Source organism: Lissotriton vulgaris, chromosome 3_1 (assembly GCF_964263255.1).
Source record: "Lissotriton vulgaris chromosome 3_1, aLisVul1.2, whole genome shotgun sequence".
NCBI lineage: Eukaryota > Metazoa > Chordata > Amphibia > Caudata > Salamandridae > Lissotriton > Lissotriton vulgaris.
In genome coordinates, this window is record NC_141689.1 from 281,133,271 (window position 1) to 281,149,854 (window position 16,584).

Sequence of the window (16,584 nt, forward strand, 5' to 3'; positions counted from 1 at the left end):
CCCGCCCAAGTAGAAGGTCTGAGTTCTCTAGAACACCGGTTGGTGGCCCCGGTCTCCTGGCTGGTATGTTCTTTCCCCCAACTTTAGGTATCTGGGCTACAGGTTATTTATCTATTCTGCCCATGCTCCAAGTGCGTCCATCTTCTGAGATTACCACTTTTTGTTTGACAAATTTAATTTTTTCAGACACAGAAAAGGGTAAAAAATGTTCGGAGGATTAGCAGGTTTTCTTAGGACTACTCATTGTCCCACTTCCCAGCACTTCGCTTTCATTTGTTGTCATACCAGCTTGTGAATTTATTTTGTGGATTTGTAAAGTGTGGCAAATCACCCGTGAGGGTCTCAAGGAGCTGAATTATTGGCATGAGGAGATTGAGTGATTTGCCCAGAGTCATAGGATGTTAATGCAGACGCAGAGACTCAGACCTGCTTCCTAGAGGCTCGGAGGTGAGTTCAGGCCATTAAGCCACATCCTCTCCTCAATCAATAATTTCACCTCAACCAACAATTGACTATCTCCATTGAGTCAATTAGGCCTCAATTTAGAAACTGAGGTTTCCTTCCCTTGAGTTATTAAAGTGGAGATGCTAGAAACAACATTTGGTGCATCGTGATAAGACCACAGCAATCTCTTATAGCTTTGTCTACTGAACCAAATACTAATGAGCTAATTGGAAAAACTCCTTTGAGATTTTGTTAACTCTTCATCAGGCCATTAGGGTGAGGCGTTTTGATGAGCCATATGGATAAACTCTTTAAAAATGTACCTTTCACCAGAGACAAATTGAAACAACAATACCTGAGACAACAGAACTGGGTATGCTTTCCTTGGAGAATGCACCAGACAAATAAATACCAAGCATTTACAATGCAATAGGTCTTGCAGTGACATTGTTTTGAGTAAATGGCCTTGTAAATGACATTGTTTTTTATATTGTATATGTTTTGTAAACATTTATTAAAATGATTGTAATGTCGAATGCAAATAGTGTTAACATTTGTAAATCCAGTGATGGTAGAGTCCGTTCTGGGGAAGGGGGCGCTTCGCTAGGTGAACAAAAAGCCTCATGTGATTTCTCTTGAAAGGGGAGAGGGTGAGACTTAAAAAGGAGAGGGGACAGTTTAGAATGTGTGGGAGTTACTGTTAAAATTTAGTTTAGGGTGAGGGACATGGTGAGTAAGGTCAAAGTGGACCTGGGATGCAAAGTGTGAGCTTCTGCCCCAGAACTACTTGTGTACAAATTCATAAGCATTCCCTTTGGGTTGTGCTCGGTCGTCGACCATGTGACATCATCCGATCCAAGAAGAGCAAAGATGGATGAATCTAGTCGAAAGCGCCTCCTGCTACAGTCTCTGAGCAACAGTAGCCGCATTGAATGACAGCTGCTCAGTCCTTTTACCCCAGGAACAGACTAGTAAATGCTGCCAGTGGGGCTGGGAAGAAGCAGGTAGTGTGTTACATTGTAGTGGAATTTCCATAGTGCTTGGTATCCTTGATTGGGCTTTGCAGTGGTTTATCGAAGGATGTCTGGTGAAGAGAAGGGCCTCCTAGTCATAGTCTAAATTTCAAGTCTGGAGGGGGCACCTGTCTGTCGCTCAATAGTTCTCTCATCTCGCATACGCCCTAAACCATACACAACCTCCCATATACTGAACATAACGCACACATCAAACTGCACATGAGCGCCCCCAGCCACACACTCTAAAACACATCTCTCCCTCACTCTGAACAATACACACGCACCAAACAGCAGCAGTGCACCAGCCGCACAGTCACACGCTAAACCGCACACAACCTCCCACACGCTGAACCACAACACATATCAAACTCTCCAAAGCACAACAACTATACACTAGTCCTTACATACACCCACACACACACACACACTGGACCGCTAAAACTCACACCAGCCGCATACACCGAACCGCTTGCATCAAGACAAACTCAGTGTCCAAAAAACCAAAACAAACGCACATATGTATAGACACCAAACTACAAAAGACATACACAAATGAATCTACACAAAAGGCAAGCACACTAATGCTCACACAGGCGCGCATGCGGATAAACACACATACCCAGACAAGGCATACAGATAAAGGCCCCCCCCCCCCCCCACACCATATTTGCAGTCACCCATCATCACCCAGTAGACACATGCATGCCATGCGTACACAAGCAGGCCGACGGAAACACACAGACCGAGATGCACATTGCGTACAGAAGTACATGGGTGATTTCTGAATTGGAGAGACGGCCCCTTCCTCTGTACCTTTGGTAAGACTGCTTCTCTCTCTCAGATTTGTGTCATTTCCTCTCGTTTACACGCACACCTACAAACGCGTATTTCTCACTCTATCTTTTTTAACCACACACACACACACTCGATCACTCCTCCACCGGTCTTACACACACACACACACACACTTTGCTTGCCTCACTCCTCACCTGTCAGTTTCTCTTCTGTCCCCCCCCACCCTTTCTGGTTCTTTCTCTTTGTCAGCCTTGTCAATGCACAAGCCCACCTCCCTCCACCCTTCTGCTCACAGCCTTTCCATATCAGCTTCTGTGTAAATATCAGACTGCCGGAAGCTACTGTCCTTGGATCTGGGAGTGAAGGTAGCAGATCTCTCATTGATGGGAATCCACCTTCCCTGCCTGGTCATTGTCTGCCTACAGTGGACAGGTTGTGTGATCTTGGCCATATGACCGCATTCCAGTGCGTGACCCACCCCCCTTGTTGATAGCTTGGTTGTGTGTTTTAGAATTACATACATATAGGCCTGTCTGCAGAAGTTCACCGGAACTGTGGTACACGGTTAGAAAACCTCCTTTTTGCCCAGAGAGAGGCGGCGTCAAGGGCCCTTTGTTACGGGAATTTCTCACTAAACCAGTCAGAAGATGCCCGCGAGGTAGAGCTTACTGTAACATCTGTATTAGATAATGCACGGCCTCTATTCCTAAACACTACCACCAAGGCCCTAGCCCCCATATCTCTTTATCAAATTGAGATAACCGTGAGCCATTGTATTGGTTACATAATTTTGCCTCCCCTCCCCCTGAAAAACCTATCCTGCTGCAATAAATTTCATGGAGTAGGAACCGATTTTCGTTGACTCTAGAGCTGGGTGGGTGAAGGGGAATTAGGTGGAATGGTCGAATAGATGTTCATCATCCAAAGGTCGTTAACATTTGAAATTTGTGCTTTTTGCAGTTTTTTATACAATTCCAGGATGTTTAGCATCCCCACCGAGACTTGAATCTGGTTCCCCGACTTTGAGGTCGGCGGTCCTCTGCGGTGTAATAGTGCCCCTGGAGAAGGTGACTACGGCCACCCAAAAGATGCCGCAGCGGTTGAACCAGGGAGCCCAGGTGCGAAAGACTGATTCCTGGAGACTACGTTTGGGAAGCCAGTCACTTCACGATCTGCAGGAAAGCGTGTGTGGGTTAGTTCTAGGTCCCTCTAAGAGAGTGCGGTGAGGCAATGGAGTTCTATGTGTACTCAGCGGATCACCTGTTCCAATCTCGGTAGGTTAATGCGCCGACTGCAGAGCTCTGTGCGAGCCGACGAGGTTAAAGGTTCCAATTCCAGTAAAATTGTAGGGTGGATTGATGTGCCGACCTTGGAGCTCTGTGTATGCCTGGGAGGCTGCAATATCAAAGCCCAACAGGGTGGCCTTAGGTGTATAGCTAAATGTACCCTCACAAGTTAGAGGCGGGCCGGGTCACTTGTACTTCCAAAAGAGCACTTCAAGCCACTCACCGAGCTCCGCGGGGACCCGCTGCAGCGCCCAGCGAGCTGCCCCCGTGCCCTTTTGTGAGCCACACATTTCAGTTTCATTTCAATCTTTGTTACTATCAGGGAGTGATAGAGGTACGCCCACCATCTTTTCAGATATAAAAAAATTTCTGTGCTTATCTTACGGAGTGCATTATATACCGGCAGTTTATTGACCACAATCATAAAGCAAAGCACAATCCGGGGTCGAACTGGCAATTATTGAGGAAAGAATCAGTATTTCCTAGCCTTTCCTAACAAGCGTTCGCGATCGGTATTGTAAACAAGTGGGCGGGGAGGGAAACTGAAAGCGCGCAGCAAAATAGCTCCTCGTGCACACACGCTTACTACTGAGCATGCGTGCCTGGGACATGTTATGTTATGTTATGTTACATTTTCTTGTATAGCGCGGCGGCTGCCCCAGCGAAGGGGCGGGGATGGAGCGCGCAGCAGTGTCCGGGGCACCTTTGAGCTGAGGGAGCCCCGGGTGTTGCAGCCTGCGTGAAGGAGCGCACCCCGCGTGAAGGAGCGCACCCCGCCGAGATAAGTCCCACGGAAGCCCACCCCGCCCGGGAAGTGGGGCATGCTGTATGTGTGGAGCGCGCGTGGGCATTAAAAAAAAAATGCATTTGCAGGAGACAGACTTGCCTCGGAAGCGGGACAGGAGATGTGCACACCGCGTGGCTCTACGTGCGTGTGCCCCTGCTCAAATTGCCAATCGCGCTGCGCTACCCATCTCCTGTCCCACTTCCGAGGCAAGTCCACAACAATAATCCCACAACAATAAGCCCACAACAATAATCCCACAACAATAATCCCACAACAATAATCCCACAACAATAATCCCACAACAATAATCCCACAACAATAATCCCCGCTGGCGACAGCGCTTCGCGCGCAAAGCTCGACCTAAAGAGAAAGTTGTATGATTCACAGATTTGGTGGTAACCTAATGAGAATGATACTCTATCAACACAAATACATATTTGTTTATAACCCTAGATAAATTAATGTCAAGAGCAAGAACAGGCAGACTGCTCTCGAGTACAGTCATTTACAGGCATTTGCAACAAGCTGTGGACAACATAGTTCCTTTTCCCTGGAGCCTCATCTATATTACAATTGTAACCTTGCATGCCTAGCACCTACTTAGATATATATGTGGAGGGGGTCAATGCCTTTAGTGGTTAACACAGGGATTAGTTGTTTATGATCCGACATCAGTGTAAAAAGCAAAACTCACAGGTCGACATTGCATGCCAAAATCTCTATTTATACTGTAGAATAACAAAATTTTGCATCTTTAAGTGTCCTAGAATCAAATGATTCAAGTCTCTTTTCCATCAACTAATTAGGACAAAGTCACAACTAGGCCTTTACTGCTTGAATCAGAGGTTTATAAGGCCTCTCAACATATAATCACTCCGCAAACACACAACCGAAATATAGGATCTTCAGAGCAGCAAAACACCAGACATTCTCTTCATCACAGAGACCTGGCTCACCCCTCATCTACTTTCAACATCGCTACGGCAGTCCCAGCAGCCTAAAAGATTGCTCAACAGGACTACCTTCACAAGCCAGGAGGACTCGCTATCATCTACAAGGAATTCATCAAATGCACAACATCCACAGAGAACACCACCCCATTCACGGAACACCCACACTTCAGGGTACATTTTTCATAGATTTGCAGCTTGAACGGAACCCTCGCCTACCGACCACCAGGACCATGAGCCACCTTTACCAACCTCATCCCTGACTGTTGCTTTACTCACAATCGACTGCAGAGCCTACATTCTCCTCAGTGACCTCAACTTTTACCTGGAAGACCAAAATGATCCCTATTCCATAGCACTTTCTCGAAAGTTGAGCAACATCGGACTCGCCCAGCTCATCACAGAACCAACACACACCGTAGGACACACACTCTGGGACCCCCATCTTCACAACAAGCAACAACATAAAATACATCTCCACCACAAAGCTCACATGGACCACCGCTCCAGCATTCACTTCCAAATCAACACACATCAAGTCAACACCCCTACCAGGTTCAGCACTCCAAGCTGCAGCTGGGGCAAAATCACAGAAGCAGACTAGCTCCGCACCCTCAGCACTGATTAGCCTAGCTCCACAGACAACAGGACATCAACAGCACGGACTACCTTGCACCAATCAAACTGCATCAAAGGAAGCTCCAACAGCGCAAGGCAATTTTCTCAATCGTTAAGGATTTCACCTCGCGATTAGCCAATGTCAACATCGCAGCATCCCAACAACTCTGCCACAACCTATCAAACTTGTTTCAGAGCAAAAATCACAAACATCTACAGCATCTTCACACTCAAGCGCAACCCCTAAAAGCTTGTTGCTATCCTACCCACCACCAACCAAGACTGCCACCTGACTGCATGGACAACCCTCACTAGAAACGACAACAGCAATCATGCGGACCTTTCATTTAGGGGCCCGAACAGACCCATGCCCTAACCATAACCTGGGAACATCACCAATTAGCACTACCCTGACCCACATCAACACCTCCATCATGTCAGCCAATTTCCTGGATGAATGTAAACTTGCAGAAATCAACGCCCTCCTGAAGCCAAGAGTCAACCCAAATAAACTGAGCAACCACTGACCCATCTTATTGCTCCCCTATCCAGCCAAAGTGACTGAGAAGACCATTACCAAGCAACTCCCAACCCACCTCGAGCTTCACATCTTCTCGACAACACTCAATCAGGATTCAGAAAGAACACTGTACTAAAACATCCCACATTGCCGCCACCGATGACATTCAAAACACCCTGAACAGAGGTGAAACCGCAGTCCTCATCCTGCCTGACCTGTTGGCGGTCTTCGACACAGTCTCCCACAACACCCTTATAAGAAGGCTCCACAAGATTTGCATACAAGGGTCCGCTCTCAAATGGAACTTCCTTCCTCATGGTAAGTACCCAAAGTGTCAGTCTGTATCAGTTCACATCAGAGACCAAGAAACAGATAGGCGGTGTCCTACAGAGATTTTCCCCCAACCCCACTCTTTTCAACATATACATGACACAACTCGCCAACATCATCCTATCACAAGATGTCACTTACATCTCCTAATACTAGGACACCTAACTCACCCCTGACAGACAAGAAAAACACCACCAGAAGCAACTTCACAACCAGCATGACCATGGTAGCAGACTAGATGCGAACCAACTCCGACAAGACTGTTCTTCGGCAACAAGATCTCCCCATGCGTTTCCATCTGGTGGCCATCTGAGCTAGGACCAACACCCACACCAACAGATCACGCACAAAATCTAAGAATCATCCTAGATGAGAAGCTCTACATGACAGCTCAAGTCACCATAGTGAGCACTTCCTGCTTCCATATCTGACGGATGCTGAGAAAGATCTTTAAATGGTCACTTACACAGAACACCAGATGGGCAGTCATGCAAACACCCATCATCAGCAGGCTGGACTACGGCAACACTCTATATACCAGAATCTCCAATTGACTCCTACACAGACTCCTGACCATACGGAATGCAGCTGCAAGACTCTTACTCTATCTCGCACGCTGCACCCACCTCACAGCGCATCTCAGGAAGCTTCAATGGCTCACCATTTACAGGAGCAGCGTATTCAAACTTCTCATGCACATATACAAAGCCCTAAACAACAGTGGGCCAGAATACCTGAACAGCTGAATACACTTTCACCAACCCAAAATACACCCTCACTCTCACTCACCAACGGAACGCAAAAGCAAAACTGGAGGTTGCTCATTCTCCTACATTGCACCCAAAACTTTGAATGACCTCCCTTAACACATCAGAGCCTCCCTCACTTCTTGAGTTCCGCAAGAAGCTGACGGCCTGGCTCTTCATACAAGTACCCTGGGACCACACACCTAGCCTAAGTGCCTAGATATTCTCTTGGGTGATTAATGTGCTATACAAATCAGGACAACACGTTTGACCTCACAATTATCAGTGTTAGGGGCATCAATGGTTTCCTCCTTCACCTTGCCAAAGGTTTGAAATTTATCGGTCCACTTAAATGAAGTTCCCGTCTTAAGTAATATTCTTAAAGCGTGTATCAAGTCAGTAAAAGTTTTAATGAAGTTGCACATGTATTGCACTAGACTTGGGAATGATTTTAGTTCATCCTTGCTAGTGGGCAAAGGTACAAGTATGACTGTGTCTACTACATTGTACTTGGGTTTTACCCCTTCTTCTAAAATTGTGTGGGAAGGGTATTCAACTGATTTGACCCCTATTTTACAGTTTTCAATTTTTAGAATAAATCCTGATTTTTTTTATTTAGTAAAAAACATTTTTCAGAATGGAGTTATGCTCATTCTCAGATTTCCCATTATTACAATGATGTCCTGGAAACATAGATCTTTGCGAGAAGCGTATGGAAGAGCTAGTACACTAAAATGTTTGCTTCCTGTATGCGGCTCAACATGTATTAATCTTTGTTAAAGGAGGTCTGTCTACCCAAATATTTGAGTAGGTCCACACACAATCCTATAAGGTTCCCTCCCACTTTTGAGGTAATCACTATGGGGACCAGTAATTCTAAGCGTTCAATATTTTTAATGACTCCTTGTGATTCTAGTTTGTCTACTACCTTCCTAAGGAGTTCTCTCTTTAGTGAAGGGATCGGTTGTGTCTGTACCAAGTCATTAACGTTTAGTATCAGTCTGATTTTACGTAGGAAGTTCTTTAACAAACACAGTCTCTCACTGAACACTTTGGGGAATTCTTCACATACTTCCACTTCTGTTACTGATAAGTTGACTAGAAAAACTTACCTTAGGATCAATTTGAATTCCTAAGTCTTTCTGGTGCTTCTAACCAAACAAATTAGACCCTGGTTTTGAAAATGTATACTTTTTCCAACTCAGTTCCGCTCTTGAATGTTATAGGCATTATTAACATTCCTACCAAGAAAATGGGAACCTTATTATACATCTCTGGTTTAATGATATGTGACAAACAGACCACCTTTATCAGCAAACTTCTTCTTGAATGTTAATTCATCAATTAAGGTGTAGGGAGAACAAGAGTCTGCAACACAGACGTTGAATGTTACACAATCTAGGTATATGCCACTTGCTGGATAAGTGCGTTTAGAATCTGTCCTAATGTGTTAACCTGGACTACAATCTTTTCTTTTTCGGACTCATTATTAAAGAAGTGTACATTCTTGTTCTTTACAAACCTTGCCAAATTATCTTTCTTGTTGCACTTCCTGCATATTACTCGTCATGCAAAACAATTATTGTTATTGGCTAATTGATAGTTATCACAGCTTACACACCTTTCCTGAGTGATATTTTTACTTCCCTTTTCTGTTACGCTTATTTTACACACTTTGTCAGCCATATATGCTATTTACGCTGCTGTGAACTTACGTTGTTCACGTGATATGTTCAATTAATGCAAACGGCAGTATCTCAATACTTTTGGCTATATCTATTATTAAGTAAATCAGGATTTCCAGACGTCACTTTTTCTTGTACCTTAACACCTTGGCTGCTAGGGGTTTTCCCGCTGGGTGCTGAAATACTCTCATCCCCACTCTTCATGACAAAGCCAGCTCGTCATAAGCGCAGGGCAGGTAACACCCATGACGAGCTGGCTTTGTCATTAGCGTCGAAGGGGTTAAAGTCATTAGTTTGTCTAATTACTTGGTCTCGTATAAGGGAGCCTACTAAAGACCCAAATTTACATGTGGCAGACAAACCTCTTGGTACAGAAATATAATTTACAAAATTCATCTCCTTACCTTGAGATCAGGAAACCAACTTAAGCCTTTGCAGAACTACATTCATCTTTTGACTGAATTGTTATTCTAATTTCCTTAAAGTAATCTGATAAATATCAGATAACCCATCCCCTGGAGCGTCACTACCATCCTCATAATCATTTGTTTCTGGCTCAGGTAGATCATCAGATTTTCCTACCTTGTACTCCAATATTATGCAATACGTGAGGGAGATAATCTATCCCCACCAATTGCTATTAAATATGAGCTATACACATCTCTTCAATGGTAGTATTGGGTTTCTCATCTCATTAATGAAAGATGGTGGTTGAGAAATAGTCGAAGCTGTGATAGTAACTTTTAGTTGGTAAATAAATTATAAAGTGAAATCAGAGTTACAGTATATTTATTTTATTTAAAGTGTTTTAAAAAGCGCAAACATGTGACCCAAGAGTATCAGAGTGCTGTACAAACGGTTGGAAACAGATTCTTAGACCTGAAACATTAAAATGAAAACCAACCAAGAACATAGAATTTAAAACTAAAGCAAGATATTGTATGGTGAATCAGAAATAATATAAAACATCTGTCATTCAGTTCTGAAGCAGTGGTTGGAATCAGTGGGTAGGTATAAATTATAATGGAGTTAGTCAAAGTAGAGTGGAAATTATTCAGGAGATACTCTTGTCATCCAATTGTCCCTCCAAAGTCATAGCGTATTCAGTACCCACTGTATCTACAATGTTCTCGATAGCACAAAAGTTTCCTCAAAGAGCACAGCAGTTTGTGCTTGTCAATAGTTAAGATTTGAAGTCCAAAACTGTCCAGAATAAGTTTGAGTCTAACAGGACGATTATTAGGCCCAACCCCTTTATGTTTTCTTTTTAGCAGATCCTGGAAGGCAGAGTAGAGTAAGCTCTCACATGACTGTGGAGCCCCATCTATGCTGCACGTCAGCTTAACACTCCGATGAAGCAGCAGATTTGACTAAGTTGAAATAGCCCTCAAGAGTCAGAGTAACCCTATCTGCGTGGTGCGCTATTCCCATTCCACATCGGAGCCCGTCAGCAAGACCTGCAGCTGAGCTCGACGAAGAGGTAATTCCTTGCAGTCATAGTCCAGAGTTGCACAAACTTTCCAGCTGTAGCAGCGGCCCAACTGTCCTCATAATTAAGCATGACATCCCAGTGCCCTCAGTCACAAGAATCTGTGTGCAGCCTCCTCAGCATTAACACAATCACGGCGGGCCACACCAAGCAGCATCAAGCAGAGGACTCCACGTGTCTCCCTCAGTCACACTGCCCATGCTTCCAAGCCTTGTTATAGGATGGTGCAATCTCTACAGCCTGTGAAAAAATGACATAGCTAGAAAGAATCCCTCATGTTCAATTGCTGGATCTCAGGATAAATCGCCACCTTTTACAAAGTCTTCACTATTGTCATAGTACAGGAAGAGTGCTTCACAGAAGACCAGCCACATAGCAAGGCAGCATTGGCAGAGAGCAATACATCTGGGGTAGAGGCACACAGCTGTACCAAGCAAAGATTGCGTACTCGTAGGCAAATATGTAGTAAGTTTTAAGGATGGAGGTAGGTTCCAACGTATATTTGTCAGAAGTAGAGTGCCTCCACTCTGCCAAGTCCTTTCCAATTGCCATCTCGTGACTCCCTCACATCACCATTCTAAATTACATTCAAGTCAACACTCTAAACGGTTGCTGAGCATACAACATGATCAGAGGGTGAAGGGAGTGGGAACTGGGAGGAGGGAATACACCACTGGGAGAATAATTTACAAGTATCTTCGGTTTCTCTTCAACAATACAAATAGCGTAAGCTAAGAATAACAGCTGGACGGCTCAGAATGATAAAAATAGTTATATCTCTACCAAGTTTCATAAGTTTTGAAAAGTAACCTTTTTGCTAAAAGTGAAAGAAAGAAAGCAATGTCTAAATAAGTAGCAGCTGCTGATCAGATGCTTGGGGGGCTTAAACCTTTCCAGAATCTAACAATTCTGTCTTCCTAAAACTTTGAGCCAGGTATGGCAAACCTCTATATATAACTTAACAAATAACTTACAGAAATACTATACTACCACACACTATGGTGTTAAGAGGAGATACAGTAATGAAGTTGAAACGTATATTCATTTAATTCTTGTATATCAATATAAACAATGGAAAAAAATTACACGAGGCAAAGAAAAACAAACAAAAAAAGGAGGAGGGAAAGGAAGGGAAAAAAAGTTTCACCTGGAACACACATACAATGTTCTCACTATTTAACAAGAAAAAAAGCCCTTCAAAAGGTTAAAGCAGTACTAATATTTATATAAACAAAAAAACGTCTTACCTGGCACTGGTGGACATCCACTTCCAAAAAGACAGCTTGGGGATATTTATTACTGAGAGCATTGAACGCAGGAGCTATCCTTAAACATGGAGGACATCTGCGAGGGGAAGTAAATTAATGTGTCACTTTAAAGTTTTATACAGCAAAACAAACACTTAATGAGGTGTTCAGCATGCACTGAAACACAGGAGCAAATTGGTTGTCATTGAAACAACCACACAGAGGCCATCGATGTGCAGAAAGGTGCATTTTCCACAATCTACAACACAATGGGATTCCAACCAGCGACCTGTACATTGGACACAGTAGTTGTAACAGGCAAATTAATAAACGGAGCAGTAATTGGCCCATGCTGAAAAGACTACTTGTATACAATTTCCAGTTTTTTTTTTATTGGGGACAGTTAAGTCGCCATGTTTCAAAAGCAGAATGCACTGGCCCAGTTAAGATATGTGGCCATGTGCAAGGCTGTTGGAGTCATGCGAGTCTGCGTCCGAAGTTTCCTAGTCAATCATGAACTTGCTATATTTACATATAATCCAGCATCTGCTGCAAAATTTTTAATAATTTTGCCAAAAATAATTGTTTTAGCTTCTAAAACGGATCAAAAGTTACTAAACAAACGTGCCACATGTAATTCAGTACAACGGCAGATTCTTTGCAAAAGGTTTACACTCACCTTTTATTTGCCGATAGCTATATTCAGGTGTTAAACTGGTATTAAGGAGGAGCACACATCCCAGACATTTTTACCAGTTGTTACAATGACAGAACAATAAAGCTGCATTTTGGTGGATAATTGAGGAAGTACAGTATGCTCAGTTCTAGAATGGTGGAATTTCAAGGATACAGTTTACTTGACCAGGGGGATAAAAGATGCTGGGATTACTTTTCCATGTACGAGTAGGCCCTGGATAATTTGGAGTTCTCCTCCCAAAAGCAACGATCTTTGTATATAGAGAAGAACATGTAAGGGGCGAAGGGATATACCCAAAGCTATTCACGAAGGAAGATTCAAACTTTTACTGCACCCACCATGACAGTACTATAAGCCTGTAAGATTGGTTTGGCAGCAACCGAGGAGAAGGAAATGGTCACCCTGGTAGAATAGTTTACAATGTGGTAGAAAGGTTCAGAGATTGGATCCCCATTGGGATTTCTAAGGGCATGTGGCAGTTGGGGATTAACCACTAACCATGATGGTGTTAGAAGAGAAGATCGGAAGGTACTTTTCTTCACATGTTGCGAAGACACAGAAAACTTGGTCCTGGGTACCGCTATCATTATTTGCTGCAAGACAGTGGTGACGGGAAAATAGTAAAATATGACTAAGGAGGAGTAATAGACATTTTTAATATATGTATGAAGAACACCCAAAAGCAATTTCATACTAATGAAGGATTTTGCACTATGCAAATCCCAAATAAACTTTTAGTCACCAACATCTCAAACAAGTAAATAAAAAAAAGTCATAACCATATACTCCCAACCCACATGAGATTAGGAAATACAACAGTACAGAGCAAGCATTGGCAAAGCCAATATGTCTCGCTTGTACTAGAGCTATTGGCTTTGTCAATGTCTTTTAGCCATGTTGTATAGCAGTGCAGTTAATGTGCAGCATGACAAAGTTAGAAAAAAGTAATATGACGCGCCACTGCTGGCCATGTAACTGTTTTCGCATGGAGGTGGGCAACATGGACAACAGGAGCAGGCCTCGAATCGACCCAATTATAACATTCTTGACCCATAAACTGGATTCAAATGATCTGATCGTGGGCAAATAATTTCATTCATTGAGCAGTCATTTTCTTCATTATCACATACAAGAGCAACTTCAAATATGCCAGTACGGCAATACTGCTGTACAAAAAAACGTTTATTTTATTTAATAGACTATATACTTTTTCTCCAGATATAATACAAACCTAGCCACATATATAATACACATGACCCCTGACTTGCCTTTTAGTTTATTAACATCATATCAGGTCTGGGGACAGGAATATTCCTCAAATCATGTTTAAAAACATTTGCACATCACCATGGTTTGTGTTCCTATTTGTTTAGCTCCTACTTAAATCTTTAATTGTAAAACAAATTAAGAATTACAAAAGAAAATGTCATTAAGTATTTCTTGATATTTTGAAATGTGTACTATCCATTTACTTGCTATTTAAATGTTGTATTAGAGAAAAAACTTGCATCTTACAGACAATTGTTTCACAATGATTGCGAGACAGCTAACTTGACAAAAACTTCTAACTGCAGTAAGAGAAAGAAAAATAAATTATATTTTTCAAGCAACAATTAGTAAAAAGACAAACTGACATTTGACCCCTTTCCTTGAACAGGCTGCAAACGTGTCAAGATAAAAACGAGATTTGATGGCATCTTTATAGCATCAATCACAAAAGAGGAGAGAGGGTCTCAAGAACAGTTCCACCACCCCACGAACCCCCAAAGATATATAATCCACACACAAAAAGGGGGTGGGGAACAACAGATAAAGTGATACAAAGACAGGACTAAAAAGTCACAAACAATTGAAAAAACTGCCCTCACTCACACACAATGTGCGTGACATGCTTCATCGTCGGGTCTGCTTACAAAACGCCCCCGCGTAGCCACGCAGGGGGCGGAGCACAGGGGGGTGGGGGAACAAAAAAACAAAAAGACACACACTACTCAAGATCAACAAATACAAACAACATATAAGTGACACACAGTGATCACATAAATTGGTGTTGTCCGTCCGGACTGGGTCAGTGATAGACTAAATGTGCAGATTAGAAAGTGCTCATTAAAACTGGCTCACGGGTACCCACCAATACTTTATTCCAGGGTCCCAAGGTCAGGATTAAAAGTTAGAGTGAAGGATGTATCTGTGTTTAGGCAGAGAGTCAAGGTCCACAAACACTACTCCTTATTCTGCGGTGCTCAACATGTTTCGACTGTAAATCCGTGCCCTCGATTAAGTGGGTCACACCGGTCTTCGTCAGGACAGTCTGACCGTCCCAGTCCTTTTATACCTCTTACCTCAATGCAGTGATGGGTAGAGGAAACCCCGTGGAGGGTACTTCCACAACCGTGGAACGTTATTACTACAATAAAGAATAATTTTATTCAGAACAGTATTCATTGTAGTATGCTTGAGTCGTTTAAATCACTATTGGTAGCCCCAAAATATTATATGCTCCAAAATTAGTTAAAAACCAAAAGATTGTTAATATCAGTAACAGACACGCTCCAGAGGTGACAACACTTCACATATGAATACGGAATCTCCCAACTCATTTTGCTAAGGTAGCAAATATTCCCAAAAGTACAGGTCCCTTTATACACTGTGAATGAGGTGGCCCATAAATAGCTCATTCACTTTCTGAATGAACCATCTGTCCCTTTCAAGCTGAACTTTACTCCCCAGATAGACTAGTAGGTGCTAAAAATAGCTCGACCTGACTCGCCATTGCTGGGCGAGTATATTTGATCCAGCCCTGAATGAGTGGGGAGGAGGGGCAACATGGACAACAGGCGGTAGAGTGGAATGAAACGGACAACAGGAAGCAGGGAAACAAGCAATAAAAGAGGGTAGAAAAGAAATAGAAGTGTTATTGGGCTTTTATCTTAAGGAGGGTGGGGGCAACATACATGAGAGGGTAGGATGTGGAGGTGAAAAGCAACACGGGAGGGTGGGAGTTTAGAAGGAACATGGACAACAAGAGGAAAGGAGCAGCACAAATTAAAAGGAGAAAATACGCCACAAATGGAAATCAAACTTATTAATGGCGCAGTGGGCGATGGTGACAAAACATGCTCTATTTTAACTGATATACTCATGTCATAAATAGTGGTCAAAGTGTGTATTCAAAATAAGAACACCATGGCTCATTTTCAACAGATTTTTCAAAATTTACAGTATTTCTACACGGAGCGCCTTGAAGCTTTCATCATCTAACTTTCAGGCTCTTAAAAAACTTTTGAGTTCTGATGATGACCACGATATTCACTTAAGGGAACGAAATGTCGACTGTTACAGACCTTTTTTGCACCGTTTTATCAATTTGTAATGGGCCGTGACGTTCTTGTTTTGAATACGCACTTTGACCTCCAAGTGTATCACCTAAAATGGAGCATGTTTTGTCACCTTCACCCACTGTGTTGTTGTTAATAAGTTTGATTTTATTTTCTTTAGTTACAAATAAACAACTATTCAGTATTTAGGATGGCTGATATGTTTGTGTCTGGGGTCCACTGTTCTGCTATACCTAGCTCACCATGGCAAAACTCACGATGGTGACATGGTTTGGTGTTGGAGGCTGCCTTTCCAAGCTGGGTTGCAGGCTTTTTATGAAGAGGTCATAAAAGATACCCTGTTGACAAGACTGCTAAGATGGTTGTTGAGACAAGCCATGCAACTTTCCCCATACTGGAAACTGTTCCAGTACACTGACTGCCTTCACATTCCGCAAAGACCTCGATGGCAGGATACCATCAAGAGAGGAGTAAAGGGGAGGAAAACAAGCATTTGCAATGCAATCGGCCTCGCCTTTGGGACCTTATATGTATACACATGCCTGGGCGCTGAAACATCTACTGTTCTTTAACATGGAGGGAAAGTAAGCACCAAGTGGGAAATGGTATAGTCCAAAGCTCTGTTTTTAATAGAAA

General features: G+C 43.0%; 1 protein-coding gene across 1 annotated transcript in view; it reads right to left on the minus strand.

Moving 5' to 3' along the window:
• TXNL1 (thioredoxin like 1) overlaps positions 1-16,584 on the minus strand; it is a 117,212-nt gene that overhangs the window by 87,400 nt on the left and 13,228 nt on the right. Inside the window, exon 2 of the mRNA XM_086960435.1 lies at positions 11,914-12,010. Within this exon, the coding sequence (XP_086816561.1) occupies positions 11,914-12,010 (97 nt within the window). The remainder of the gene's footprint in view (positions 1-11,913; positions 12,011-16,584) is intronic.